This window comes from Haplochromis burtoni, unplaced genomic scaffold (assembly GCF_018398535.1).
Source record: "Haplochromis burtoni strain Fernald_Lab_line unplaced genomic scaffold, NCSU_Asbu1 Contig_20, whole genome shotgun sequence".
Lineage (NCBI taxonomy): Eukaryota > Metazoa > Chordata > Actinopteri > Cichliformes > Cichlidae > Haplochromis > Haplochromis burtoni.
In genome coordinates this window covers 3,357,847-3,383,191 of record NW_024582381.1, presented here as the reverse complement: position 1 = coordinate 3,383,191, position 25,345 = coordinate 3,357,847, and the positions used below count along the sequence as shown (strand labels likewise).

The 25,345-nt window shown below is 38.6% G+C and overlaps 2 protein-coding genes across 6 annotated transcripts; both read left to right on the top strand.

Moving 5' to 3' along the window:
- Positions 1-1,364: 1,364 nt before the first annotated feature.
- Positions 1,365-10,427, top strand: hnmt (histamine N-methyltransferase). 4 transcript variants are annotated; one of them, XM_005919336.3, is made up of 8 exons: positions 1,378-1,471; positions 2,665-2,768; positions 3,971-4,117; positions 6,082-6,134; positions 6,994-7,101; positions 8,547-8,677; positions 8,843-8,936; positions 9,908-10,427. In XM_005919336.3, the coding sequence occupies exons 3-8, from the start codon at positions 3,981-3,983 to the stop codon at positions 10,267-10,269; spliced, it is 885 nt and encodes a 294-aa protein (XP_005919398.1). In that variant the 5' UTR covers positions 1,378-1,471; positions 2,665-2,768; positions 3,971-3,980; the 3' UTR covers positions 10,270-10,427. The 4 variants fall into 4 exon arrangements, with proteins under 4 accessions (XP_014188178.1, XP_005919398.1, XP_005919399.1 ...); XM_005919337.3 differs by having other exon boundaries at positions 2,665-2,819; XM_005919338.3 differs by lacking the exon at positions 1,378-1,471 and adding an exon at positions 1,490-2,397.
- A 1,095-nt stretch (positions 10,428-11,522) lies between these two features.
- Positions 11,523-23,244, top strand: LOC102288737 (histamine N-methyltransferase). Of its 2 annotated transcripts, XM_005919334.3 has the most exons (8): positions 11,523-11,723; positions 11,815-11,957; positions 13,318-13,370; positions 14,675-14,782; positions 15,382-15,512; positions 15,927-16,020; positions 16,517-16,917; positions 21,277-23,244. In XM_005919334.3, the coding sequence occupies exons 2-7, from the start codon at positions 11,824-11,826 to the stop codon at positions 16,867-16,869; spliced, it is 873 nt and encodes a 290-aa protein (XP_005919396.1). In that variant the 5' UTR covers positions 11,523-11,723; positions 11,815-11,823; the 3' UTR covers positions 16,870-16,917; positions 21,277-23,244. The 2 variants fall into 2 exon arrangements, with proteins under 2 accessions (XP_005919396.1, XP_005919395.1); XM_005919333.2 differs by lacking the exon at positions 21,277-23,244 and having other exon boundaries at positions 16,517-17,233.
- The last annotated feature ends 2,101 nt before the right edge of the window (positions 23,245-25,345 follow it).

Sequence of the window (25,345 nt, the reverse complement as noted above, 5' to 3'; positions counted from 1 at the left end):
TGACCAGGAGTTCAAGTGAGATTATACATGTGGGGAAAATGATATATGGCTGATTTCCAAACCCCAGCTTGTACAAAAGGTAGAATTCAGTGAGTGAATCTAAAGAGCACCATCACCTTAAAGATAAATTGATGTAACCTAGTAACAGTACTCTAGATGTAACCAGCAAACCACAAGGCATCACTGTAAACTTTTAACTAATCAGTATAACCCACACTAAACAGCCTGATGTTTTCATCCAACCTGTTCATGTAACACAAAACCAGCCCATTCATCCAGTCTCTTCTGCTTATCCCTATCCCAGCTACCATAGGGTGATAGGCAGGGTACATAGCAGAAAGTAGAAAGAAACTTCAATTTGTCTTGCAAGACAAACACATAATTTAGCATAATTCAGCATATAGCTCCAATATCTAATTTTCTTATTCCTGAGCTGTTATCTCCATGGCATCACTGGAAGCAACGACAGGCTGCAGCACACAAAAAATTAAAGTCATTCAGCAGTGATATGCATTAGCCTGCCTATCAGATTTAATTACTCTTTAACTGGAAGTGCCAGAAAACTGTTCTGATTGCTCCGAACCGCTTTAACTCCTCACTACACCTTCTCAGACAAGGGGTCACACTGACCAAAGAATGATCTTGTTCAGCTCATTTTAGCTCATTCAGTTATGCAGTTGTTATTAATTGCCTAGATAGTGCGATTGCAGACAATTGTTTTTCATTGCATAACATGCTGATGCCCCCCCCCCCCCCCCAAAAAAAAAAACACACACACACAAAAAAAACACAAAAAAGCAAATGTGCGTCCTTGCAATGAAATGAATATTGTTCTAGTTGTATGTCTGACCACCGGACCTATATTTATTAGCTATAGACCACTAACACCAGCAGCACTCCCCCTCCTCCCCTGTACGCTCTTTTAAAGCACATTAAAAGGGATCTGTGGCATAACAACAGTCTAATTTGAGTTCTAGTCCTGATTCCGGTGTCTGGCAATTCTTAATCACAAACAAGACTTGACATTTACTTAATTCCCTTTCCTTCAAATTAAATGATATATCCTCATTTTCATGCTAAACGGAACCCCCTTTAAAGAGACTTTTACATCATGTCCTACATAACAACTCAGACAAAACTTACTAAAATATTTGTTTAAAGAAAACACAATTATTGACACGGAAGTGCATGGTTATACAACTGTCATGAAATTAGAATAAATGTAAAAATTTCTCTTGTGGTTTAAAAACGAAAAAAAAGCATTTTAGTGTCCAAGTTTTATACCAAATACTTAAACACTATTTTTTCTTGAATGTAAAATAACGACACGGTATTTCTTTTATAACGTAATCTGACAAACAGCACTGTCGCCCTGTGTCCTTTGCACTTCGCTCTGCATAAAGCCAAGCGGAGACGCCGGTGGGAGGGTTTATTCCAGCCGGGCAGACATCCGGACAGCAGTTCTGCACATGTAAGTGAAAACTGCCGTGTTTTAGCTCAATCTTCCTGCTGTTTAACAAATCATAAACAAATATGGCAAAGCTGGCTCTGCGACACATGTTCAGCGAGCAACAGCTGGCTTTCAATTGTTTTAGCAGCTGCCTACGCGTCGATGGACGCAGCAGACTCCCGTGTTTGTGTGGCGTAGTTGTGTTTCCGCCGCAAAGACGCCGACAGCCAAAAGCCGCCGATGATGTACCCGTCCTCACTTCTCTTGCACTTTCTTATGGTCTGCACTTTGTCTATTTCCACGACACAGTTACTCACTTCCCCGCCCGATACTCGGTGGCCACTCTTGGCTGCTGATCAGACTGTCCTTCTAACATCACCCGTTTACGTGGTTTAATTTGAAACCGATGGCCAAGCGTTATATTGTGAACGTTGTTTTAATTCACCCATGAAAAGAAAGGTTTCCTGGTTATTCCTGGAACTTAGTTATATGCTTTGGAAACTTGTCATTGGCAACAGGTGCACGTTTGAACATGCCTCAGGTGACGCAGAGGTAATCCCAGCCCACATTTATCTGGATTTGCGGATCAGTCATTGAATATTTGGTCCTTTAGAAGAGCAAGAAGTCACTGAAGAAATACTGACTTTTCATCTGAAACGTGGCTGTGGTCGAGAGTCAAATCTGAATGTTAATTTAATGTTGGATCAGCATTAAGATATCAGTGAAGCCAAACAGCGTGTCGACACTGGAATAAGACTGATTCATAGGGGGTTTTGTAGTTGACCAGTGAGGCTGAAAAGTCAACAATTTATAGTTGGTCGGAAATTAAAGATGGTTTCACCTCTGCCACATTATTATGTTGAAAAGTCAGCGATTAATGTTGCTGATCCTGTGGTAGACAACATTTGAGAACCCCACCCCAGAGATGTCTTCTGTAAGTGCATCAGGTAAGCATTCAGTTATTTGTCTAATATTTGTGTAAAATGTATTTTTTACCGGTTATGTGTTATGTTCATTGTTACTGTGACAAAGATTTGTGACCGTCACACTGACCAGATACTGAAGTCAGCCTGTTACCTGGTAGAATAATGCTAGCTAGGGTGAATTAGGAAAAAGTTAAGCCCAAATCAGAACAAAGTGTGTTCCTTTCATATTTTTATCATATTTTTATTCATTTTTTTATAAATATTTTGCTTTGGTGTTTTCTTTTCCAGATGGTCTAACTCATCAGTTGGTCAATGTGGCAGTGTGAAGTCTGCTTTACCCAGGCAGTTCACAGCTACGGTCAAGATGGTGTGAAGGGAGTCTGGATGAAAATGTAGGAGTAAATTGACAAACCAAATTTTAAACCAACCCTGATGATAATAAAGTAAATAAACTGCTTTAACTGATGTGAAGTTGTCTGTTATTTGCATGTTAGAGCCTAATGTTAAATTGTACAGTTAAATATATTCATCCTTTATCTATAGCCAGGATAAATGTTATAATTGTGCTAATATTTTGAAGTATTCCTTGTAGTGTGCTGTATTAAATATTAGCTGAAATACCACTATGGTCCTGTGGATCTTTGGTAGTGATGTTACTGCTGTTCTAATATTGATCAGTGGTGCAAAAGGGAGTAGGATTCCACAGCAGTGTTCAACATTGATTCAGTTACATGTAAGTTGACAACAGACTGTTGTTAAAACATGATTTCGGCTATTGTTGGCTGTCTGTTTCAATACTTGTGTTGTTTCAGGGTTGATTAAAGACCCTTGACCAGTTATTGATCAAACAGTGTAGGTAGACTGGATTAACTATTGCTATGTTAGCTGAGCTCAGTGTAAATGTCAGCATCTGCTGCATTTAAGAAAGTAGATAAATGGACATATGAAAGTGATTTATGATTTCAAATGTTATTGCTAAACCTAAGTACTAGAAACATGTCATGGTCTGGTATTTTTAGGACTGTTTCTCAAAAAATGTATAAATTAGAAAATTCACATTTGTAGTAGGTGGCTTGTCATATATTTAGGTTTTTCTTTTCTTTGTCTTAGTTCCTGGATTGGTCATTGGTTTCAGATTTACATAAGTGTCTGATCACAAGCCAATAGTGGGCACCCAACATCAAGCAGCTCTCACTGCTGGAAAGTGGGATGTGTTGGGAAAATAAAAGAAACATATCCGTCGGAGAGCAGTGGCTCAGAATCTATGCTCTCACTTTTAAGCCATTTCTCTAAATACACAGGCTGCTCTGTAATGACTGCTAAGATCTGGTAGTCATGGATGCATGCTCAGCTTTAGTATTCCTATAGATAAGTACAATGGGAGCTGAAGTGAAGAATAAATACAGGAAAGCTTTTGGAGATGTTGACTTAGGTGAAGTTCAATGTAAGAAAACTTATTTTTCAGGGATAAAAAGCAAAAATGATCCAGATGTGTCATTGTTAACAGTGTTTGAGTAACACGTCGTGGCAGGTCATTGTTTTTATATGACAGCAAGCATGTTAATGCTCACTTGAAATAATACTTTTTTGGCAGATTGTGAGCCATGGCATCTTCCCTCAAGAGTTTGGTTAATGATGATGACCGATACCAGAAATCCTTCCAGCTTTTTTTGGAGCGCTCGTCTGAACACCAGTGTATGCGGGACTTCATCCACAATAAACTGCCAGATATACTGGCCAGGTAATCTACCACACACAGCTTTGAGCAACTCTGCACGACCATACCATTCAACATGGAATGCATTATACTACAGCTGAATCTGAGAATCAAAGCAGTATTTAAAGCTAAGCAATCATTTACTGTCAAAACTCTGAAACTTTGGTGCAAGCCTTAAAAACCTGATACAGTAAGGTTTAACTGTATTAAACATATGATTTAAAAATGAAGCTGATAAACTAGAGTACCATAAGTCAGGAGGCGTTAATAACCTTTAACCTCAGCTCCTTTTAATATGGTAATTTGAGATGTAGATTGGGTAAAATAATTGAATAAAAAGTTAACTCATGTCTGGTGTTGTGGTGGTTAGCATCATCTCCTGACAGCAAGAAAGTCCTGGGTTCAAATCCACCAGCCGGTTGTGTAGATTGTGTATATTCTTCCTGTATCCTCATGGGTGCTCTCTGGGTGATCTGGATTTAGTCCAAAACTGCAATCCCAAATTGGATAAGTGAAAGAAAATGGACCGATAGATGGAAAACCCTTAAGAACAGCCAATTAACTTTGACACTTGATATGTCTGTATAGGTTCTCAGTCATCTAGGTCATGGTAGACTTCATCTAAGCCACGGTAGTCTGGACTTCTTTAAGTTTCTTTTGAAGAAAATTGCTTTCTTTCCAAGCTCCTTAGACTAGATGCATGGTAGTGTCAATATTAGTCAGGGTTAAAAGTAAGTGGGAATTGGGTGGCAACCATTTATTGTAATCTTATTAGACGTGAGTCAATTGAAAAAAAATACAATCAGGCATTATAAAGTATATATTTTGTTGTGTGTCTTTTCTTATTTTACTTAAATTCTATGAAGTCATTTTGAAACCTTTCAAATATCATTAAGAATGAGCCACAACATTAAAACCAAACTACAATATTGTTGAAGTACCCCGTGTGTCAAAGACACATCTCTACACACATCTCTGTGCATGGATCTCTATGATTGCCCTATGAGCAATTGCGCTCAATTACAATTATTTAGCAATTACAGCTAATCTGTGGAGCCTTCTTGGACTGGATTCTTCTGTTGCACCTTATGGATTATGCAAATAGGGAGTTTGAAGGCTGGGCAACCACTTTAGGGTGTCTGTCATGTTCTGTATGGCATTCCTGACCAGTTGAGCAATGTTTAGATCAGTGATATAGGTTTAAAAAACATACACATAAATGCCTGGACCCTAGATAATTACAGTTTAACGAGATGATCAATATTATTCATTTCACCCGTGGTTAGTTTTAATGTTGGGCCACTTGTGATGATAAGCATCAGCCACTCATACCGTCAGACCGATTTGGAATATGTCGAGAGGTGACAAAATACAGTGTGAAAAGGAAGATCTGGAGCACACAGACCATTTAGTGACTAAGCTGTGTCAATCAGTCAACATGTGCTCTGCTTAATACTGCTGAAAGCAGTCAGAATTGCTGAGTGATTAGGACTGCACTACAGCCCAAAGCGGAATATGTAAGTAACGTTTCACTCACAGAATCAAATAACTGCCTACACAAGTGTACATGCTAGATTAACCAGCCAAACAATATGTGATTGTAAAAGACAATGACTGATTGCTGTGGAAATTCCATCTCTTCCTGTGTTATTTTCTGTTGATGTAGGAGGCAATTGACATGCAGCAGAAAAACAGACCCTCTCCTCTTCTGTGCAGGTCTAAAAAGCAGATCAGAGAGGAATCTGGAAAGATGTGACTCATGAGTAAATTAAAAAGGTGTTATTAAAAATCATACAGTGAGTGACAGAACATGCCACAGCAATAATCAAAGCCTGGGTATCTGTAGATTCTTCAGTCGCTACTTCAGAACATCTCACATGCCCAAGTGTCAGGGAGAACTGACAGTTACAAGCCCAAAAATGTGACCCACATGTCACAGGTTGGAGGATGTGAACCTTTCTGAAGTGTTTTATCTGCTCTCTCCTCAGCATTGGAGATGGAAAGTTACATCTGAATGTCATTGGAGTTGGAAGTGGAGCTGGTAAGAAAATTCTGTTACCACTGGTCTAAATGCGACGCGTTAAAAAGCAGCGCGACCTGCGCAGCATCGAAAGTGACAAGACATTGCGTAAGCCGTCTGCTACTGCTGTTGCTGCAGTTTTTTCATTTATGATTGCAACAGGAAAAAAACAACAAAACTTTGCCCTTATTATCACTGCCAGCAGTTTGTAGACATCTGTCTAGTTTGTGAGATTAATCTTCAACCCAGGCCAGATAGCATGACCTCGCTGTTCTATAACTTTACTGCACATTGTTTTCAGTGCCCGTGATACAGCAAGGTTAATATTTTTCCTGAGCAAACCCAGTACATGCCCCCAGAGAGCTGTTACCCTTTGGTTATGTCTCCGCCAATCCTTTTAATTTACTGAGCTGTCATGTCAGAATCATATTGGAGCATTACGGATTCTCTTTTCGGCTGCAAAATACATTAGAATGACTGGAAACTCCCCTGAAAGATATTATTCAATCTAAAAGATTTAACACATGTCCACATGAGCTCCTTTGTACATGGCAACCTGTCACCTTCAGTTAGAATTAGAGCCAAATCCCTGGTTACGTGATACTGAAAAGGTATCGCTGTGATAACTATCTCTCATGGTGTTGAATTACATTTTTTTTTCACTTCTGTAATTACTGCAACAGAAAATGTATGATTTTCTGCAAAACTGAAACATGCTGTTAGATGCTTCCTGCACCATTTCAACTGATGTTGATCTGTTTGGCTAAAAGTGGAAATTTTATTTTCAATTATTTTTAGCAGTTCGGGAACTGTGGGAAAGTGGGTCAAATTTGTGTTTGCGACTTTGTCTTCCAAATAAAAAGTGTGCCTGTGCCTTTAGGTGAGATTGACCTAGAGATGCTCTCTGAGCTCCATAAGAAGCACCCAGGGGTGACGGTGGATAACGAGGTGGTGGAGCCTAGCCGCCAGCAGCTATATAACTACAAAGGTACAGTCTTTACAGGCACACACTTCTCTCACACAACACAAAATGAATCATTGTATTCTCAGCTGTCCAAAATGGGGTTCAGTATTTATTTACAAGCAAAACAGGATATTATTATATTTTTATTGGTGAAAAACAGCATCTTAAGAATTCACCGGTTCATATATTAGCAGGAAATAGTCATTTAACCACCAGTGGCGTTGTAGAGTTTAGCCTTAATGTCTGTAAGAATGGACCCGACTAAAGCATCTGTGAGTAAAACACTGAATCGTTACGAGTTTCAAGTCTGCTGCTGTCTGACCAGGATCCTTGCATACATTAAAGCTACAACCAATTACTCACCCAAAACTCCTATAGACACGATATCTGATTAAAAATAATGCATAAAGCAGGGACTCCCCCGTTCCTCATTGTTGGTTTTTGTTGCTGGTTCTTTCCATTGTTCAAATTACAATCTAATGAGAGACACCTTTGCTGTTTAAAAATGTTTTAAAGCATGTTGAAATCTTTTGTTATTTGTGGAACTGATCATAATTGTCCCCTTAGATTTGCAGTTCAAAGAAAACAAAAGGTGTTTAAGTTTCCCCAAGATAGCAGACACATGCTGCGTTTTTACAAATGATGCAACATGAAGTGTAAGCCTCTACAAGAAGGGATGGGCGAGCTTATCATCTTATAGACTGGATGGTCTAATTTTGCCACGTGATCTGCTTTGCAGAGGATTTCCAGACTTTCTTATTGACTATGAATTTGGTGAAAGTGTGATTGGTAATTGGTTTTGAAACAATTAGGACTATTCTCCTGGAGGTGTACTTCATGGCCTTTACCCCTCAGATGACTGGGTGTGTAAGAAATAGCAATATGATATGTAAGAAAAAAACCTCTTTGAATGATTGAAAGGTTCATTCTAAGGGGATTGTAATGTCGACATAGAGAAATAAAGTAAAATGTATGACATTTAAACTTTGCTCCGAGACATATTGATAGAGTAAATGAACCTCCTATTTTCTGTTGGAGAAGCAGCATTCCACCCACAAAAGACCTACCAGCCTACGACTGCAGATGCAATTAGCTCATGTAAATGAATCCATGAACTTACGATAAGTTGAATACCTGTCATGCTGGAAGTCAGTGGTGGATGCACGAACAGCAAAGAGTTTCAAACACACTGTAACATTTTAATTTCAATGCGTTGTGATCATTCTCAAAGGTCTCTGTGTGGTTGTGCCAAGTGGTCTCCATTGTTTTTAATGAAGTGTGATGCAAAACAAGTGCGTTGTTTTTAGAGGGGGGGGTGTGCAAATTACAGAAATGCTCTCATCATTGTGACAAGTGTCAGCTCCGTTGTGGCCTGAAAAAAAATCAGCCACTCTAAGCTGTAAAATTTCATGCCAGCTTTATTTCGGTGTTAACTTGTAATAAATAACTAAGTAATTATCTGTCTGCAGTTTTAGTGTCACAGAAACCAGATTTAGATTACATCAAGTTCAACTGGAACACGATGACTGCCTCTGAGTTTGAGGAGCACTGGAAAGCCGAAAAGGCCACCAAGAAGGTGGACTTCATTCACATGATACAGGTCGGTGTCGATGAGCATACCCTGTGTTTTTTACACAGCTGGGTTACATTCATTTCTGGCAAATGGCAGCAGTAAATCCAATTAGAACAACTGCCTGGCACAGCGTTATAATTAGGCATTCTGTGAATGCAGTTAGTAGCTCATTATCTGTGGTGAAATCGACAGATGCTATACTACGTGAAGGATCCTGAAGCAACTGTCAGATTCTTCCAGGGTCTTCTTGGTAAAAATGGGAAGCTTCTCATAATTCTAGTGTCTGGTAAGTGGATATTTTCTTTCTCTCATGTGGGCGATTTAATTATGGTGCAAATAGCTAACGAACATACTGCTTATACATGCAATACATTTGGAGATGAAAGGTTTAAAACAGCATCTTACAGAAACAACCAAACCTTTTCCAGCATTCAGTTGATATATATAGTACACGCACATAACTTCAGAATATAGAGCAGCAGTTATACTGCTGTTTTAACTTATTTATTTTCACTTAATTCAGTAAAAATGTTCAAATTTATTGCTGCGAAAACCAAGAGTGGCCAAATCTCAATTTACTAAGACACCTGCTCTCAGACATCTCATGCTGCCATGCTGCCCAAAACCAGTCTCAACCCAAATGAGATTCTTCACAGCCAGTCCTTCATTTAAAAAAAAAAAAAAAAAAAATGCCTTGATATTAGTCTGACCTTTTTCCCCATGTCAGCACTAATGAGTCCATAAATATTGCAGACAACAAAAGAGACAGTTTGCTAGCACACACCGATCTCCTCGACATCTTCAGTGTATGCTGAGGTTCGTGTCATCTGCTTTGCTCCTGGTATGTGAATCCGTGAATATGTAGATGCATAAAAATGCAACTTTTAACTTCAAGACAAAAACCTTAAACGGGGAAAATAAACAAGGCTCTGAGTGTAATCCTGAAGGAGCTAAAGCTTTTTCTTATTTCCTACTTCCCTCTGAGTCTTTCCTCTGAATTTATTAAATACCTGAGCTGCAATGTAGCAACGTGATCCATGTAAGCATCTCCATGGTGAAAAAATTGCTCTGATGCATATGAGGATGAATTCTCCCCGCATTGTACCACCAGCAAGTCATTATTCATTTATACTTATTCAGTCAAGTATGATTCAGTTTCTGGCCAATTCTAGAAAAAAATTAGGATGGTGACCGTGCTAAACACCTGCTTGTCAAATTGTCATTGTTGTAATATAGCCTCTTTTTCATCTGTTCCAGGCAAGAGTGGTTGGGGGAAGCTGTGGCGGACCTACAGAGCACAGCTGTGTCAACCCGACATAAGTCAGTGTGTGACCACTGGAGACATCAAAAGCTTCCTGGACTCCAAGGGAGTGCGTTACCAGAGCTATGAGCTGCCATCTCAGATGGATATCACCGAGTGTTTCACTGAAGGGGATGAGAAGGGAGAGCTGCTTCTTGATTTTCTCACTGAGGTGCTGGATTTCAGTAACACAGCTTCACCTGAGCTCAGAGCTGGTGTCCTGGAGATGCTTCGGCACCCAGACTGTAGTGTAGAGTCCAACGGTAAAGTTATCTTCAACAACAACCTTGAAGCAATAGCACTAGACCAGCTCTCCTAAACATGTACTGTCAGTATAGTAAATGTAGGTGGATCACATTGTTTGATTTATTTTGCACTTGATGTATATAATAAGCTGGGTAGAGGATATCTACACACCTGCTTCCATTTATATATTTTGTCTACTTACTAATAAAATAATGACTCCATAGACTGCTGTTGTTAGAGCATTTCTTAACAGTTCTGTAAAATCAAAGGTTATGCTTGCATATAAGTGAATTGGTTATAACTACTGTTTGTTATGAGTCTCACAAATAAGTCGTAAACTGCTTCGGACATTAGCTTTAGATTTCACCGTCGTATCATTTTTAATGAGCTGTATTTGGCAGGCTTCGGTGCTCCACTGCCAACCCCATTATGTTGTTTTCATTGGAACATGTATTAATCAAAATCTAAAAGTAAACAGAACATTAAGCAGTTCAGTTTTCCATAAAGGCTGATCTATTTTAGATAAGCTGAAAGGTTGTAAGCTGTTTGTTATACAGAAAAACTTGAAGATGATATTTATTTTAATGTGAGAAGTAGATGAATTAAAGTCGCTGCTTATACTGGACGTGTATAAAGCTGAAGTAAGTTACTTATACAACTGATTCTAAGATGAAGCTGTCACAATAGCATTTTGAAATTAAGATGGTTTATACATTAAAAAGAAATTGTTTTCCTAGATGAGTAGATTCATCGTAATCATGGCGTTGTGACTGATTTGGGGATTGTTTACAATAACTGTTACAACCTTTTGCAGCTTAAATATATTTATGCTCCAGAATGTCTTTTCAGCTCAACAGCTTGTGCTGTTAATATTTATAAAATGGTAAAGATGATGTATGCTGTGGCAGCAGATGTTCTGCAGACACTACGATATAGCTGAACTTTTGGCACCATCTTGAGGACAACTTTACTTACTGATCTGCAAACACAACCATGTAACCATGACATGTAATGTATGAAATCATCTAAAGCAGTGTCTGTGAAGGTTCTCAGTCATCCAGGTCATCGTAGTCTAAAGAGCTTAGAAAGAAAAGCATCTGGACTTCTTTAAGTTGCTTCAAGATGCTGCAACCCTCATTCAAGAAGCTTCTTCAGTTCTAAATCTAGGACCAGAATCTTAGACCATCTAAAGCGGTGCATGCTTTGCATATGTTTGGTTAGTGTTAAGGGCAGGTGAGGCCAATTGAACAGGTTGAGGAAAGCCCACTATTTCTGTTCTACAGAGAAAATGTTGAAGCCCAGCCCATTTGTGGAAGAGAAGAGAAACACCACAACTTAAAAGAAGGGGGAGAGCAGTTGGGTCTCTGCTCTCATTCGCCACAACCAGTCCAACAGTTCAGGACGCCCACTATTTGTGCTTTAGAGAGACTACTTTGAAGCCAGTCCACTTTGTGGGAGGGAATGTAAAGTGTGCAACTCAAAAGAAGGGGAAGAACTCGATTTCCACAGAGGCTACAGCTATTTAAGGTATTTTTTTTATTCTTATGATGTAACTATATAATTAAAGTGTGGTGAGAAACTTGATTATGTTGTTGTTTTTGATTTCTGTGCATTGCAGGAATCAGTCATGGCTGCAGAAGCACAGCACACTTGTTATGAGGGTGACAATGTCCACATTTTCCAGTTCTATCTGGAACACTCAGGAGAGCACAAGGCCATTGTGCAGTGTGTTAACAATCTCCTAGCAAGAGAATTTAAAAGGTACAGCAGGAAATGAAATGCTTGAAGTAATAACCCATATTCCAAGCTAAGAGTAGGGGACAGACTGCTCATGCAGCACTACAGTAATGACTGTACTCAAGGGTTGGAATATGAAAACTTTGACGTAAGTTGCATCTGTGTCCTCCACTTGTCAACAGTAGATGCTTTATACCGCCTGAAGTTCCACCACAGTATGGTCTCTGCTAGTTTATGGAAAGTCGTTTGAGCATTTATCCATTTAGTTAGCCAGGCTTAAATTGTTGCCTTCCTTATGTTACGTGCTGTTTTAGGGAATGGGGTAATTTAGCCCACCAGGGTCTGTGCAGATAACTTCAAAATGTCTTTTTAAAGGCAGAAGAAATTGCCTACAATTTCATGCAAGCTGCAGTGCACGCACACAATCTGAATTTTCATTCAAAAACTCAATTTCTTTCAGATTGTCCCTACTATGTCAAAACAACCCATTTGGTGCTAAATTGGATCAGCCTGATGGATGATGCTATGCTGTGATTGGTTATTACATTTTTATCCGTATTTGTCACACAGCTATTTAAAACAGACGGGAAGACTAGAAGAAGGGTTTCTTGTCTCTGTCACTGCCGCACAGCCCTCTTATAAAAAGTTTCTTTTCACCATGATCTCCTGAATATCCACAATTTGTCTATTGAAATAATGTTAACTTGTGCTCAGCAAGACTGGTCATTTTTTAATAAACCCCCTGAAAGAATTCAACAGTACACTTGCAGTTTATCCTTTACACTTGTCTTTATTCACTTGATAGCACAAACATCTACTGTTTACTTAACTAAATGTACCTCACCAACTTATTTATTAAATGAAAAATGCTTTGAGATATTCTGTAGTCTGATAGTTTGCAATAGATTAAATTCCATATTGTAAGTAGAGGTGAAATGCTTAATAACAAAAGATGTATGGCTTTCAGCTTTTACATTTTCATATTTTCCTTTTAGATTTTGTGATCGTTTAGAGGTTTGGGCTGATCGTTTTGAAAAGCAGCTGTCATAATGCTCTTGCTTTGAGCTCTGTAATTAGTTTTTTCACAAAAGAAAACATCCATGCTTTCAAACAGTCACTTCTTAGATGCTCTTTTTAGACCACCATTCAGGAGTGAAGCTGTTTTAAAAATTAAGCAAGCAGCTGAGCCGTGTACGACCCACTGAACTGCCAACCCATCTACTCAATGATCCAGTCTAGCACCAGCCATAATAAATTAGACAGCTATAACACAGAGGCTCCATAGTGCAATTTTGTAAGACCGTAATTTTCCAGCATACATCTTGTGACACACATACTGTACACTTTCTTTAACGGTTTATTAACGTTCTTATTTTTGATGCAGGATTGGAGAGGGTAAAAGCAGCCTGAGCGTTCTTGGTGTTGGAAGTGGTGGAGGTATGTGATCAAATATAACAATAAGTGTAATATTAATTGTAGTAGCATTACTGACCATTGTATATGTGTGCTGTGGTAGTTCTGGCTTATTTTGTCATGTGGCAGTGTGAAGTGGGCAGGAACACTGCCCAAAATGCAGGCTCACAAACAGGACTGAACTCAAAACTCTTTAAGCTTTATTACTAGAAATACAGAGGACATGAAACCAAACTGGGGAAAACTAGGAAACTAACAAACAGCCAGAGTATGAGGGAGATGCAGACATAAATGCACACAAGGGGAAATGAGGGCACAGAACACAGGTGGGAACACAGCTGAAAGTAATCTAACTAATGAGACAAGGAAGCAAAACTGAACATAACGCACACAGCACAGGAGGCTAACAAAGGAATTATGAGAAACCCACACTGAGACACAGACTGACTAAACGCAGGCAACAGGGGGAGCGAGAGAACTTAACATGCATAACCAGACATGATGGACTACACAAGGAGGCACAAATAACTTACACAGGAGATGTTGGAGAAGACACAGAAGCAAGACCGAGAGACTGGACATGAGAGGGATCTAAATGATTAAACAAGGGCTAGGAACTAGAACTTAACAAAACTCAGAGGCACTCTAAACAGAATATCAGCATCTTAATATTCTGCAAAAACAAAATAACAAACTCAAAAACGGGTCAAAGACTCAAGACCATCACATATTTACTTGTTTTAAACCAGTGGTTCTCTGTGGCAGTCCCCACAGATTAAAGTGGAGCAGCTGAACGAACAGGGTTTTTTGAAGAAAAGAGTTTTCTGATGTTGTCATGCTGGCCTTTATTTCACTAAAATGTAATCCTGGATACTTTTTTTTGGTTTCTGAAGTGGGGCATGCCAGAAAAAGTTTGAGAATCGCTGTTAAAAAGCTCCAATTAAACTGATTACCATGCCCTTCAAAGGCATGCAACAAAGAGAATTCATAATAACAGTGTCTGTGGGGGCATTAATACATTAAAGTCACTGTCAAAGCTATTGCAGATTGCACTTGGCTCCACATATGATCAATATAGGTCATAGATCACTGCGGTTATTGCACAATGACATCAAACAACAAACTGTTAATGATTCTGTTAATCAGAATGATAAGAAGTATTACACACATCTGCGTTATATATATTTTTGACTTTTCTAAATAAATTTCAGGTTTTTTTTTAAAGTGTTCTATACTATATGTTTTGGAGCATTTTCATTTTAAAGCGTTATGTGGAGCCACAGGTGTTCAAAATCTTCTTACTTCCTGATTTTTTTTTTTTTCCCCAGGTGAGGTGGATGCTCAGATCCTCACACTGCTGCAGTCTGTATTCCCTGCTGTTCCTATTACTGCTGACATTGTGGAGGGCAGCTCTGAACTCTCAGACAACTTCAAAGGTATTAACCATTCACATTCACACCACATGTTGAAATATTTTTACTCTATTTTCAGATGGGTTTCCTCTTCAGGCTCTTCTTTACCTTTCTGAAAAGCCGATGTATTAGTGCCAGTAGTGAACGTACTAACATTATCAGCTGACATTTAGAGCTTTCTCAAAATGCCAAAAGAAGTAGTTACTTTGTGTGTTGTTAAAATTCATCATGCACTCATTTGTGTTGCAGTACCTGAAAATTGTGTAAAACGTGCATACATCGTCATCTGAAATCATTTGTTTCACTTGTATTGTCTGTTGTTATGCATAGGAACAAACCCCAAACTACTGATACGTCTGCTGATGTTACTTTCATGTGAATGCATCAGATGTTTTTTGGTTCTTTGTTTTGTGGTCTTCTCAGGTACACCAACGAAAAAGACTACAATCGCATCTCCCAATATTTATTTTTACTTTTCTTTATATGTTCTTAAAGTAGTTCATTCTCTTAAATGATGTCTGCCAGCGTTTTATCTCAGTGTAATCAGTGTTTTGATGTATCGCATATACATAAGCATAGATCTCAATGTTATTGATGGCTATTTGGTTTTGTTCATCTTAAAGCTTTGGTAGCAAAGACTGCCAGTCTTCAGAAGATCCCATTTGGCTGGAACATCATGAGCAGCGAGGACTATGTAAAGCAAGTGAAAACGAAGGGCGAGATGAAGAAATTTGATTTCATACACATGATTCAGGTATTAGGAGTTTTCCTTCTACAGATTCATGGCAAAAGAATAGCGGGAGCACATTGCTGAATTCTAGAATTTGCTTTGTCACTCTATGGTGTCTTGTCTTCTCGCCTAAGGTGGGATTGTGGTGAGCTAAAATCTACTGCAAACTATAAAGTATAAGTATTGTAAAGTGTAATATCCTTGTCTGACTCTGTTAACAATGAGATATATTTGGGTCCTCACTAAATCCTGCACTGCTGCTTGAATTCAGTGGGGACCGCAGTGGGAGTAGAGTGTATTCTGACAGATAAATGTGTAATTAGTGTGATAAATTGTCAAGCAACCTCTGACGAAATGTCCTGGCAGATTTATTGTAAATGATAACACTTAATTCATTCAAGCTTTAGAAAGTTCTCCCCATAATGTTCCCCCATACAGATGATCTATTATGTGGAAAACCTTTGTGAAACTATCAGCTTTTACCACAGCCTTCTAAAAGCTAACGGCAGACTTATGATCATCGTCGAAGCAGGTAAGCCGAACTTGATTTTAATTATCCTTAATTAATTAGTCCGCAGTATAACAGTTTAAAGGTGTCAAATTCAGATTGTGTGAATGTAAAGAAAGTATACTATAAATTTTTGAGAACATATTTGTTTTATGCTCCTGTTTTTACCAGGAGCATAAAACATATTTTTCTCTTTGCGCTGGAAGAATGGTGCCCTCTTGGGGTTATATTTTGTATATAAAATCTATATTTGAGCATGTTTGTTTTGTATTTAATGCATTTGAAGGGGAAACTTAAAAACAGCTACTTTAGGTTTAAATTTAAGTTGAATCAAAGTTTATATTCCATTAATAATATTGAGTTATTATATTTATAATGAAGTTCTGTTAGCTTTGTACATAGCTGGCCTTCAAGGAGCTACTTTTTACTTTTATATTTTGAGTAAATCCTCTTGACTACTTTTGTTTGAAGTATTTTTTTATACAGAAATGTATGTGATTTTCAATATCACACTATCCAGCCAACAGTGGATGGGACACCTTGTGGAAGACTTACAGCAAGGAGCTGTGTGTAGGTGTCATTAAAGAGTACCGTTCATCAGCAGAGGTCATTGCCTGTCTGAAGAGCCTGGGTCTGAAATACGATGAGCATTCAGCTCCCAACGCCTTCGACATTACCGAGTGCTTCAATCCAGGCAGCTGCCATGGAGAACGCCTGCTGAGTTTCATGACAGGAAGCGACAAATTCCACGAGTCCTTCACCCCAGAGATCAGAGCGGGCATGTTAGATCTTCTAAGGAGAAAGTGCAGCGCAGAGAAGGATGGCAAAGTGTTGTTCAACAGCGATCTGAGCTGCATTCTTGTTCATGCTTAAATATATGCTGTGGAGAAGTGTCCATCTATTCCGCTGGATCTTTATTCTGTAAGTTTGTCAGAAAGAATGAATAAAATCAATATAGTTCAGTTTATCTCCAGTGAGTAAAAGTTGTGGCTGTACAAGAAGACACATACGTTTAGCTACTAAGTCGCTTTGATCAAACGTTGGCCTTTTTCTAATCTGTAAGCAAGTTTAGTATCGGTATGACCTTTTAAGATAAAGTCTCTATAATCTATATCTTTACAGTTAGAACAGCTCTAATGTGTGGAAAATGTCAGCTCTTGTGATAGAGCCACAGACAATAATCACCCGGCTTTACAAAGTTTTCCAGTTATTGCTCTATATTTACAATTTTTTTTTTTCAGCCATCAAGGTTGTTTTGTTCTCAGTTGAATCTTAAACCTAAAGAAACATTGGATGCCAGTGTTGTTTCACATATGCAGCATCTGTAGCCTAATTAGGCAGCTATTCCGTAATTTTTTTTTTTTAAATCAGTGTTAATATGACATTATGGTTTGCAGCAGATTTAACCTTTTTCATTTTTATCTTACAGTATAAAAAAATAACAAAGCACTTTATTTATTAGCAAAATGAAGACAACTTTTGGTATAGTCTTAGTTGACACAGTGTATTTTCAAATGGGATTAAAAAAACATTCCAAAAGATACTAAATACAAAAAAAGAATATTTATTTTATAACATTAATTATCACTGATAGATCATACATATTGAGTTATGCTGAGCTGGCAGGTCTTTGCTGAACTCTGATTAAGGATGTGATTAGCTGATCAATATTTATCATTGTGCACAATCTGATATCCATGAGGTGTCACATGATTAGCTAGTTCAAACATGAGTTCAAAGAGGGTATCTTTTTTTTTTTTATTTATTTAAATAAACTGCTGTTCACAATAAAGCCTGCAGATGGTGCTGCAACTCTCAAAATGCAGGTGAACCTGCATTATGCTATGTTGCACTAACTCCACTTGGTGGCATGCTATCCCTACATTCAGTAAGGCCATGACAGCAAACGGTGGAAACTTTTATTAGCCATATCAGTGTGCTTAATATTAAGCATTTAATTCCCGAGCTACCAGTGGTTATTTGACTGTTACATTTTCAGCCCCCACTCGCCCAGTTATTTCATTTCTACACTGGCGTTATGCCATCTGCTGTGGCCACATACGCACAAAATCCAGTGGAACGGCTGAGGTCTTGTCTCAAGCTATCTGGCAAATGTATTCTGGCTGTTCATTTACCTCATTAGCTTTAATAGATCAGTAATTGAAATTCATCAGAAATTCTTGTCAGTGCACTCCCCCCTGATGTCAATGGGCTTTCAGCACCTGCTCAGGCTCCATTACTGGGGGTCCTCGCTGGGCCCTCTCATACCACAGAGTGACAGAGCATTAGTCACAGAGATAATCAACCTCAATACACTGCTTGCCACTAATGTTCTTCAAGAACTATTTACTTCATGTGGCAGTTGGTGTCTTATCAGGGTAGAAGTTCTCCACTAGATAAATGTGATGAAATTTTTATAGATCACCTTGTTGTCCAGGTGATTGATTATACTCAGAAGTGCCAAACAGCTGGGTATTGTCATATTATTAGCTGGATATTGATTTTATTTACTTCCTGCCACCTGCTTATTAGCTGATGCCATAATGACAAGCCACGTCTTTGAAGGGTGCGTGATGCAGATTTCTATTTGCTTATGAAACTCACGGGCTTTTTACTATGCAGACGATACAGAGAAAGCTGTGGGTTCCATAACTACTTTCTTCCCATATTGGCCATGCAGCACGCTGGTCAGATGTCAGATGCTGCAGTAAAATTTTAACATGATTGAGGAAGCCTCTAGGTGAAAGTCTTTCTCAGAAAAGTGATCTCTCCGGTATGGCCATCTGGCGGGCAATCAGAGCTGAACTTCTAAGTTGTGTCTTCAATCTTTAGGGGCAATGAGGAAACAGGCCATGTGTTCAAAGTGTGACTACTGGTATGCCTTAAATTATGTGCTGTACCCACTAGTAGGGCTGTTTTTAAAATTATTTTCTTGGCTCAGCAAACGTCTTTGGCACGTGTTGTTAGGCAGAGAATATGCTTCATTCACAGCTGCTTTAATTCTCCTGTAATTAATGAATTTAATATATCACTGCTAAAAAGTATCACATGTAAAATTTAAAAGCTAAACCAGAGTAAAACAGAAAAACGATTTTAAAAAACAGCATTGTTTTTGCTCACTAGGAGATACCATCGTCACACCTACTGCACCTAACGCGTATAAAGAAATTACCTTGTTATTTTGTTGACCATAACTTCACACCATTTGTTTTCACGTGTAATAGGTGCTGATAGTGCACATACAGAAGCAGTGTTAACCCATAAATATAGCAACTGTGGAGGTCAAGTAATGTGCATTGTTTTCCATATGCGTACCTTTATTCTGCTGTAAAATGGTTTCCAACAGTCTTGCTGATGCTAGTGTATCCTAGAATACTAAAGCTGGTAGGGATAAACCTAATCCCAGCCACTAAATGCACATTTATGATACCAGTGCTTGCATTTATTTGTAAAGGCAAATAAAAACGAAAGCAGCAATGACATTTTTGGTATTTCTCTAATCTGAATTCACACGGTTTGGCCAAATTGACTCTTCAGATGTCTATCTTCTTTAATAATATAGCCTCTACTCTGGTTTACTCTGTATGGAGAGCCACTGCTGGCCCAGAAGCATCTTCTATCAGCCATTATGTCAGTGTGTAGCCCTCTTTGAGAAAAGAGCAGGACATAAACCGGCCCTAAAATACATCACACACACTTTAATGGGCAGAGGCTGCGGCTGGGCCTTGAAATATAGCTCTGATACCGGTCCTGTAAATGGCCGTCCTCTGCAGCATATTTCATTCTAGAGAATTAGTCCTGTTTAGCAGCCGTTGTTATATAGCAGCTGTCCTCCATAGGTCTGAGTACAGCAGAATATGGCTATTTGATTGATGATTCCCGGGACTTTTCTTAGTTTGTAATTTTATCTAACGTCAATTAGCCGTCGATAGAAAACAAGGTGGAAATTCCTGCTGAAAAATTTCTCTTCTCTTCAAGTCGGTGCAAATTCTGCTGCGCAGAAGTGATCTTATAGAATCAAAGGCTTAAATCAATCCAAGGCGATTAACTACAAATCAGAAAGGGTGGAATAGGGTGACTCTACTCTAATCAAGTTTACCTTTGTCTGTCTCATTAATCTAGCGATTCAAGGCCTTATAGCCTGATGTACACGACCGTTCCTGTGGGTGTGAATATGGAGAATTGCCACAGATAAGATATGGCACCATATTTATTCCAGAAGTGCCATTAGTGGGACAGATAAAGCAGGACAAACACGCCACTAATTGACCGCTTCTGTTCATATTTTTGATCAATTACAGATAACACACATTTGATGATTTCATAAATCATACTAGTTTAGACTTTCTTTTTTCTAGCACAGTCGTTTAACTTGTGTCGAGAGGAAGAAAGTTGAAATGAAAAACGGGCCACTTTAGAAGAATTCTATATGTGTCTGACAAACAGTGATAACAATTTTGTGAAACAACTTGATATTTCTCTAAGCCATGCTCTTTTAAGTCAATATTTGCTGGTTTGATGGAAAAAAGAAAAAACAGACACTGTCACTTACTCGCTTTGTCAACTGGGAGAGTTCCTGAGGGCAAGCTCCTCTTTAATTACACTCTGTGACGTTTACCCCCACTAAATGCCCCTCACAAGGTTCAGGGTTTGGGGCTGTGCTTGTCATTGTGTGGGAAGTGGAAGAAGAGTTTTTTTTAAAAAGGAAACCTAATGCAGAATAAGAGATTTTCTCTTGAAGTTGTTGCTCAAATAGGGTTTGTTTGATATGCAAGCTGTGCTTTTATTAGGTTTCTCTGACATGATTAGAGCAGAACTATTTTTTATTTATATTAAAAAAAACATTTGCATACTTTTAATGTTCATAATACTATAACTATGGATTGTGCACACTCATATGTTTAACTTTAATATATCCCGGGCTCTATAGCCACACTGGTGATGTGGGTCAGTCTGCCTGAAAGAGCTGTTCACCCTGCAAGAATTTAATTAGTCTGGGATTCAATGGAAAATAAATAAGTAATGTTTAGAGGTTTAGCGATGCTGTTGCAAAGGATAAGAAAGGAAATCTGCAGGAAACACTGAGAAATCATTGAGTCATGGCTTGGAAAATGCCGAATTAAAGATACTGAATGTTGCCATCCTAACTATCAGTGATTTCAGTGTATCGACAGAAGCCTTTCAACACCCTTATCGTTTGAACCCTATAGATGATATCAGCTATGTTTTATTACTGTTATTACTGAAGATGATGTCTTTCTCTCTCTCCCTCTTTTGCAGCTGTATTAGTGAAGAGATACAGGACTTGGAGTAAAAACTGATCATGAAACAGAGCAATCCTGCCAGAAGTTAATACCAGTAGCAGGGATATTTGTACTTAATCCCTGTCAAGAGAAAAAGAAAATAAGACCTTACATTTCCCCGCAGATCTGCTATGGCTTTATTATTCCTCATTGCATTAATCAACTTGTATCTCGTCTTTTGCTTTTATTAAATGCCGTTTCTGGCTCACATCCATTCATCGGACCTTAAATATCCTCCATCTCTTGGGTCTGAGCTTGATTGTGCATAGGAAATGAAGTTGGAAACTTTGGAGCTCTATTTAAAGCGTGAGTCCCTGATGCGACCCCTCCCTGCCTTAATAACTTATGAACAGGATCCTCTGGTCCTTATTTGGCCTCATAGTGTTTCTGACAAAATCAGTTATAAAGAAATGTGAAACTGTTGTTTCTTTGTATCCATAAACAGGTGTTTATAGCCCCGGTAAGAACCTGAACACAATAAAGATGGTCGCTGATTTTGATATATTGTAGTGCAGGTGTGCTGGGGTATATTTGTCATCTGATGTTTGTTTCTTTAAGAGAGGAAATGATTAAATTCTATAGAAAAATGTGATTAGATTTTTTCTGAATTACACATAAGCAGAGAACCAACTGGAAAATATATGCACAAGTTCAGTGTTGTTACAAAAACATGAAGAGATTTAGATTTAGAAACATTTCTGACTTTGGTATATTAAACATTCAAACACTTAGCATTAGGGAACAGAGAAAATCATTAACGGATGTCACTTTACTTAAGTGCTTTTGCTGCAATAGTACTTTGATATTTTTGTGCCAAATTTGTATCTATTTTTTATTTTTTTCACTCAGTCCTTACAAGATTCGATCCTACTTGCAAATCAATAGAGGTATTGATGGGTGTCAGATAAAAACCATTACGGCAACCAGCTCTAATTCTTCAGCTGAATTGATTTCATTTTAAATCATCCATGTACATCCAGTGGAGCACACCACCACTGTGAGTGTGTTTTACCTTGACTTCATGCGAGAGAGACGTTATTCATCACCAAGAGAATGTCCCTTCTTCACACCCCAATAAAAAGCAGAGGAATGAAGCTTCTGTGGGTGCTGTCAACCCAACACTGCTTTATAAAGGATGACACAATTATATTTTACCAGCTCACCAAAAATGCTGACAAGCCCTGGTTCAATAAAACACAATTCTGCACCTAGAGAAGCATGCTGGTTTCTGTGCTATGGAGTCATAGCTCATGAACTACAGAATGTCATAACACTGAAATGCTCATCGAAGACATCAAACACATTTATTACAATTAAACCAGAGGAAGTGGGCATGGCAATTTTAGGAACCCAAAGTAATATAGTGTGTACAGATCTAGTTTAAGGGTTTCAGTGTTGCAATGCTCCGGTCTCTTTGCATGACGGTCTCTTTTGCTGGGAAAAAGCTGCTCTGCTCATAGACAAACTTGAACCCCACATTTTCTTTCTCAGAAATAAACAGATGACATTTGCCTGTGAGCAAACAGAAGTTAATGCTGCATTACCGTCTATCAGTCAACTTGGAAAACACTTGTCTAAAGTATGATGGAGGATGTGTCGACAACATTAAAAGACGACTGCTTCCTAAACCTGAAATCTTGCAAATTCAAAGACAGCCGGCACGATGCTCCAGACAGCCGACCGTCAACGCCCTGCTGTTTGACGCTTACTAGCGGCAGGATATTGCTGCTTCTTAGCGGACTGCGTGTTTTTTCCTTGGAGAGAGACACATCTGGCTCTGGATAATCTCTCCTTAGTCTTCTCTGTGTAATGCATGCAAAGCTGTGCTCCATGTAATTCCCCAACTGCTCTTTTTTTCTCTTCCTTGACAAGTGTAAAAAGGCCAGTAGTATAAAGTATATCGCATACAGTGTTAGTAACCTGGTCTTACTTTTAGCCATGTTGCTATATATCCACACAGATATATAAGTGCAAGTAAAGACTGGTAAGAAGTTTTATCCATTTGCATGTATCTTTTTTGGGGGGGGTTTTCCATTCCAATTTCTGTTGCTTAAAAGGAAAAGCCCAATAAAAACAAATTTGCTCAGGAGAGAAGACTACAATACTCAATGACAAAGTGAAGGCGGCTCAAGATGTGGTGGTATTATTATTCTTGACACAAGTAATATATAAACATGCCATAATTATGCTTTGTAACAGGAAATCAGGACAAATTGAAATTGAACGTCATGCAATGTTAATGTTAATGAAATGTGCGGTGCGTAGTTGGATGCCTCGAGCCTGGAATATTATACGTACTTGCACCCTCACTTGTTTATTTATTAACAGAGGAATTGTCTGCTTCACTTGCTATCACTGAGGCTTGACAGCTGCACAGTCCAGGTGATGCATGAGCCAATATGTGGACTGGAGAGGGTTCAACGTCAATATGAAAATCAGTTTCTGGCAGAAATAGCCCAAGGCAGTACATCCAGCACCAAAAAGTGACTAATCTTAGGGTCATAAACCCTGCACAAGACGCCCAGGGTCTTTTTTAGAGAGACAGAATTCAGAAATGCCATCATTTTCCATTCCACAAGCCAAGGACCTCATTCCTTGCATTAGCAGATTTCTTTTAATAGTGTGTGAAATGGCAGGGTTGCCAGAACTAAGCAAGAGCAAATAAAAGAGAGAGGGGGGGGGGGATAGTGAAAGGTGACCTTAGTCTCTGGAGCGCCAGATTAAAACTTCAAATGCTCAGCCAGTGGCTCTCCTAAAGAAGCAAAAAGACCATAGGCACAATGTTACAGTAGATGGAGGTGGCTGCCAAATATCATCTTCTTACAGAAAGGGATTATGTATTTCACAAGGCAGTGGTGGTCCCATTGGTGGGAATATTAGTTCGTGTATTGTTCTCCAGATCTGCATATATTTCTGTTTATTTTTTTTTTTCTTTTCATGACTTTCAGAACTTCTTAGCAGTAGTCTGGTTTTAAAAAGGAGGCTCATTGTATGTGCAAATTTTTTACTTTTTCATTTTTGGATACAGTAAATTTACATACATGTGTATTTGGCTCAGTGTACTGTAAATAAAAAATACCATTAAGTTATTGGTAGCGCAACACATGTTTTAATGGTAGGCCTACTAACAATAGAAGTCTGATATAAGGATAATATAGAAATTAAAATCACAAGGGACTGTTTTTTACTGCTACTTACTGTATTTGTGTACCAAGATGATCCTTCACAATGTCACAATGTAAAATGTACATTTCTGGAAAATGGATTTCTCATATGCTGATCAGCCAGCCCCCAAATTGTTTTCAACTTACTGCCACCCCTTTGAATGACTGGGCATCACATTACGTAGGTGATCAGGCAGAATTCTCGATTCACTCCAGTGGCTCGATAATAACTCTGCTCACTTAATTACTCAGTTTCCCTGACAAAAAAAAAGAATGAAGTAATTTTACTCATGAGGAGAGTGAAACAAAAGCTTTCCAAATCCTTGAATGGATTTCTATCTCAAAGCTCATGGTGGAGACATTTTGAACTGTAGCATCAGCGGGTGCTTTAATTACTGTTCAATGACTTTACTCTGAGTCCTTGACCTAGTTTAGATTCCTTATCAGAAACAGCCATGCTCTGAGAAAAGATTACTTTTTAAACTTTATAAAGAGGGCAGACAGAAAACAAGCTAATGCTATTGCACAAATACATGGAAAGGGACACAGCCCAGAGCAATTTGGAAAGCAATAGCCCATTCCAAGATGTGGCATCGGGCTGGCATCCACACAGCTCTTAAATTCCTTTCTCGAGCCAGATGGCTATGGAATTACACATTTTTTAATCTAAAGCATGAACGTCTGGAGGCTTGGGGAAATCTTCTTGGGATGGCCATTTTGGATTTATTTGCAGAGGAGGCAGTCTCTTGCCCTGGGGGCAACATTTGATGGTTAATATAAAGTTTGACACTGAATGTCCTGAGTCCACTTGGTGTTACTCTGACAGATAACTTAAACTTTCACAGCATGCTGCGAAGAGAGTCCAGTAATGAACAATGTCTT